General features: G+C 34.3%; 1 protein-coding gene across 7 annotated transcripts in view; it reads right to left on the bottom strand.

Annotated features, from left to right (window-relative positions):
* Positions 1-4,959, bottom strand: part of RANBP17 (RAN binding protein 17) — a 328,773-nt gene that overhangs the window by 252,250 nt on the left and 71,564 nt on the right. For all 7 annotated transcript variants that reach the window (XM_028497353.2, XM_028497354.2, XM_028497356.2 and 4 more), the window contains one exon: positions 1,384-1,489. In XM_028497353.2, coding sequence (XP_028353154.1) covers positions 1,384-1,489 — 106 coding nt within the window. The remainder of the gene's footprint in view (positions 1-1,383; positions 1,490-4,959) is intronic.

Raw genomic sequence — 4,959 nt, 5'->3', positions numbered from 1 at the left:
ACCGCATTCCGCAAAAAAAAAAAAAAAAAAAAAAAAAAAAAAAAAAAAAAAAATCACAAAGAGAAAAGAGAAATGGCACGAAAAGGAATGGAAAACAATGTTTGATACCACTTGTAAACAAAGAAATACAAATTAAAATGAGACATTAGTTACCTATGAACTGGCAAAGACAAGAATCCTACCACCTAGTGTTCAATTGCAAAAAAAAAAAAAAAAAAAAAATACAATAGCCTCTCATGGCCTTTGGGTTCAGAGGATAAACTGGTACTTTTCCAGAAGGCCATTTGGTAATGTGTATTGAAAGCCTTTAAAGTGCTATATACTATTCAACCAGCTATTCAGCTCTTAGGACTTAACTCTAATAAAATTATTTTGATCTACATAAAGATATAGCTAAAAGAATATTCACCTTTATAATAAGGAAAAATTGAGAAACAACCTAAAATTCCCAAAGCAAGGACCTATTTAAATTATGGTATAGCTTAGAATATGTCATGTCTAGATAAAATGTTTATAAATAATTATTATGTTTGAGTTTTTAAAAAAGAATTATTTTGGGTTTTTTTTTTGGTAATATAGTGCTTACTAATTTGCCAGGCATTGTCTTAAGCACTTTAAAATTATTTTAAAATTCTTAACTCATTTAATCCTTATAACAGCCCAAAATGAATTAGATATAGTACTAGTTATCCCCATTTTAGTTTACAAAACAATATTATAGTATAAGTTTTGTTGAAAAAAAGTTGAAAAATACACATGTAATGTACATATACTCTCAAACATTAATTAAAAAGACTCAAAGATCTTTACCAAATGACAGTAGTTATTTCCAAATTAATATATAACTTTCTTTTCATTTGAATCTTTAGTGTTCAACAAAAACATGTATTACTTTGTTATAAAGAAAGATGTTATTAAAAATGAATTAGGGGCTTCCCTGGTGGCGCAGTGGTTGCGCGTCCGCCTGCCGATGCAGGGGAACCGGGTTCAGGCCCCGGTCTGGGAGGGTCCCACATGCCGCGGAGCGGCTGGGCCCGTGAGCCATGGCCGCTGAGCCTGCGCGTCCGGAGCCTGTGCCCCGCGACGGGAGAGGCCACAGCAGAGGGAGGCCCGCATACCACAAAAAAAAAAAAAAAAAAATGAATTAAAATATATGGAAAACCAGCTTACTCATATTATTCGTATGAATATATTTGACTATACTACTTATTAGAGATATGGCTTTTACAAATCACTTAAGCCTTGGTTTTCTCATCAGTAAAAAGGAAAATAATACCTTCTCCAAAAGACCAAGTACAAAATGCTTTGGCTCATAATAGCAGCTCAGTAACTAAATTTCTAAGTACTTAGTAAATTTCTGTAAATTATATGGCTACTACTTACCGACAGGATAATTCTCCATCCATAGCATCATGTTCATCTGTACTGGTATATGTTAATCTTCCTCCAACAACTGTCCCAACCAAGTATACCAGCCAGGCAAGACGTCCTAATATATAACAAGGATAAAATCGTTTAGAAAATATTGATAGAAACAAAGCTTATTTTTCACAATATTCTAAAATTAGCAAAAGTTCTTCCAAACAAGTGATAAACTACTGTGAACTCAGTTCTTGACAGTGAAGAGTTGGATTTTAAGTTCACCAAGGTAGTATAATAGTGAAAATGACACATTTTAGAGCCACATACAACTATGAATCCCAGCTCTACCAATCTGCTATGTGATCTTGCATAAGTTACTTACCTCTTTAGGGCTTAGGATTTTCATTTGCAAAATGGAGAAAATAATATCTACCATGAAGATTTGATTAACATAAATTTGATAACAAAACACCAAATGTTATGTCAACATCAAGGGCTGTTATTAAGTACCAGTATGATCCAATGACCAGTACCTTCTCTGAATAGTCAATATCATGATAGTACCAGTCTGATCATTTTTCAAATTGCCCAGGCTTGGAAGATAATGAATGGTAATACATTTACTCCCTTTACATGTTTATGCATAATTTTTTTAAAATCCAAAATTTTCACTATGCAAATTACATTGTTTGACAACCAGATTAACCTCACAGACAGCAGCAGCAAAGGACTAAATAACTTTACAACAGTGGCACAAATGGCAACACCTTATAGTTTTCAGAAATCTTACTTTGGGGGCAGCCAAAATTGACTAAAATGAGGTATTATTGAATAATTTTTGTTTAGGCACATTACTTTACATCTCTAGATTCATTGATCTATGTATAAAATTCTCCAGGATTTTTCAGACATTTATGAATAATTAACAACAAACCAATTATTTTTCTAAAAAGAAACTGTGCTAATCTTGGGGACTGACTTTTCAAAGATGAGCCGGCTATTTTATAATACTAAAATCAATTATTTTTCTCTATTGGGAAACTTTTTCAAGTGAACTGAAGTGTTTTTTACAAGGTATTGAAAAGAGACTGCCCATGTTTGCTGGAAGACTTAGGAAGGATAAATAAATGTGGGAAGAAAAACACATTCTTCCTATATTCCTGTGGATTCTACCAGTCACTACTACTAATCAACAATTCCTTCCAACTTCTGGAGAGACATAAGCCTCTTGAGGTGACAAACTTCCTGTAAGGCAGAAATATAACCTGGTAAGTATCCACATCCCTTAACCTATCACAAAGCCATAAATAAATCAGAACTGACTTAAGTGTGTAGCCTTATACATTAGCAATGTAAAACAGAACACTAATTTGATCAAGTAATTCATAAAAGCTTCAAGATACGTATAATTAGTGAAAAAAGTAACAGAAAAAAAGGCCCATGTAGGAAACTAAAGATAGCAATATTAAGTTACCATATGCAGTTGAAATGTATTTTATGATCAATATAAACGCCTATTAATAACATAATGCTCTCCCCTGATGACCCCGCTTCCTTCTGTGGACCTTCTCAAGTGGTAGCTGATTTCTCTTCCACACCTCTTGTAACTTGGGCCTTGAACCGAGATGTTCACTTGATGTTCCTCATCTTTACCTCCAGAACAGTCTCCTTTTTCTCCATTGTAAAAACACTCAGCTTTATATCCTATGTCATCATACTACCAAATTCTCTTTCTTATTGCAATTATCTACTCTCCTTCGGGTTGTTACTCTTTATTTTTTTGACCGTGTTAGCTGCTGGTTCACTGCCACTCTTTCCAACTGTATTCTTTTTTTGTCATAACCAGTAATGATTTCAATATCTACAAAAATGAATCTTCCAACTCCAACAATCCTTTGTTCTACTGGGAACCTCCACTCACTTGAACCTATCACCTAAACAACTTTACTGAAATATAATTCACATACCATACGATTCATTCACTTAAAGTATACGATTCAATGTTTTTAAATAAATTCACAGGGTTGTACAACCACCACCACATTCTAGTTTTAGAGCGTATTCATCCCTCTCAAAAGAAATCCTACTCTGTACCCACTCCCTCCGGCCCTAAGCAACCACTAATCTACTTTATGTCTCCTTAGATTTTTCCCATTCTATTTCATATGAATAGAATCATAAAATATGTGATCTTTGTGACTGTCTTCTTTCACTTAGTGTAATGTGTAAAGATCATCCATGTTATAGCCTGTATTGGTACTTCATTCGTTTTTATGGCCAAATAACATTCCATTGTTTGGGTATATCACATTTTGTTTATCTATTCCAAAGTTGATGGGCATTTGGGCTATTTCCACCTTTTGGCTTTGTAAATAATGCTTCTATGAACATTTGTGTACAGTTTTTAATGTAGATATGTTTTCATTTCTCTCAGATATACCTAGAATTGGAATTGGTGGGTCATATGATACCTATATTTTAACATTTTGAGGAACTGCCAAACTGCTTTCCAAAGCAGCTGTACCATTTTATCAATACATTCCTACCAGCTATGTATGAAAGTCCAACTTCTCCAAATCCTTGCCAACACTTGTTATTATCTTTTTAATGTATCTGTCCTAGTGGGTATGAAGTGGTATGTTGTAATTCTGACATGTCTTTCCCTAATGACCAACAATGTTGAACATTTTCCATGTGCTTACTGGCCATTTGTATGTCTTCTTTGGAGAAATGTCTATTTAAATACTCGGCTCAGTTTAAAATTGGGCTATTTATCTTTTTTATTATTGAGTTGTAAGAGTTCTTTATATATTCTAGATACAAGTCTCTTGTCAGACATGATTAGCAAATATTTTCTCCCATTCTGTGGGTTGTTTTCATTTTCTTCATGGTGTCCTCTGACACACAGAAATGTTTAATTCTCATGTGGCACATATTGCTAATTTTTCCTTTGTTATTTCAGCTTTTGTTGTCAAATCTAAGAAACCACTGCCCAACCCAAAGTCATGATGATTTAGTCCTATGTTTTCTTCTAAGAGTTTCACAGCTTTAACTCTTACATTTAGGTCTATGATTCATTTTGATTTAATTTTTATGGTAGGATATAGGGTTCCAACTTCACTCTTTCGCATGTGGACATCCAGCTGTTCCAGCACCATTTGTTGAAAAGACAATCCTTCTGTCATTGAACTGTCTTCCTACCACAGTCAAAAATCAACTGATTACAAATTAGAGGGTTATACCTGAACTCTCAACTACATCTCACTGATCTAGTGTCTACCTTTACACCAATACCACACTGTCTTGATTACTATTGCTCTGTCATATATTTTGAAATCAGGAAGTGTGGGTCTTTCAACTTTGTTTTTTTTTTTTCAAGATTATTTTGGATATCCTGGGTCTTCTGGATTTCCACATTAATTTAAGGATCAGCTTGTCAATTCCTGAAAAGAAGCCAGTTGGGATTTTGACAGAGATTACACTGAATCCATTAAGTCAATCTGAGGAATACTGCTTTTTTTTTTTTTTTGTGGTACGCGGGCCTCTCACTGTTGTGGCCTCTCCCGTTGCGGAGCACAGGCTCCAGACGCGCAGGCT

The sequence above is a fragment of the Physeter macrocephalus genome, chromosome 2 (genome assembly GCF_002837175.3).
Source record: "Physeter macrocephalus isolate SW-GA chromosome 2, ASM283717v5, whole genome shotgun sequence".
NCBI classification, from domain to species: domain Eukaryota; kingdom Metazoa; phylum Chordata; class Mammalia; order Artiodactyla; family Physeteridae; genus Physeter; species Physeter macrocephalus.
This window is presented reverse-complemented; position numbering and strand designations above follow the sequence as displayed.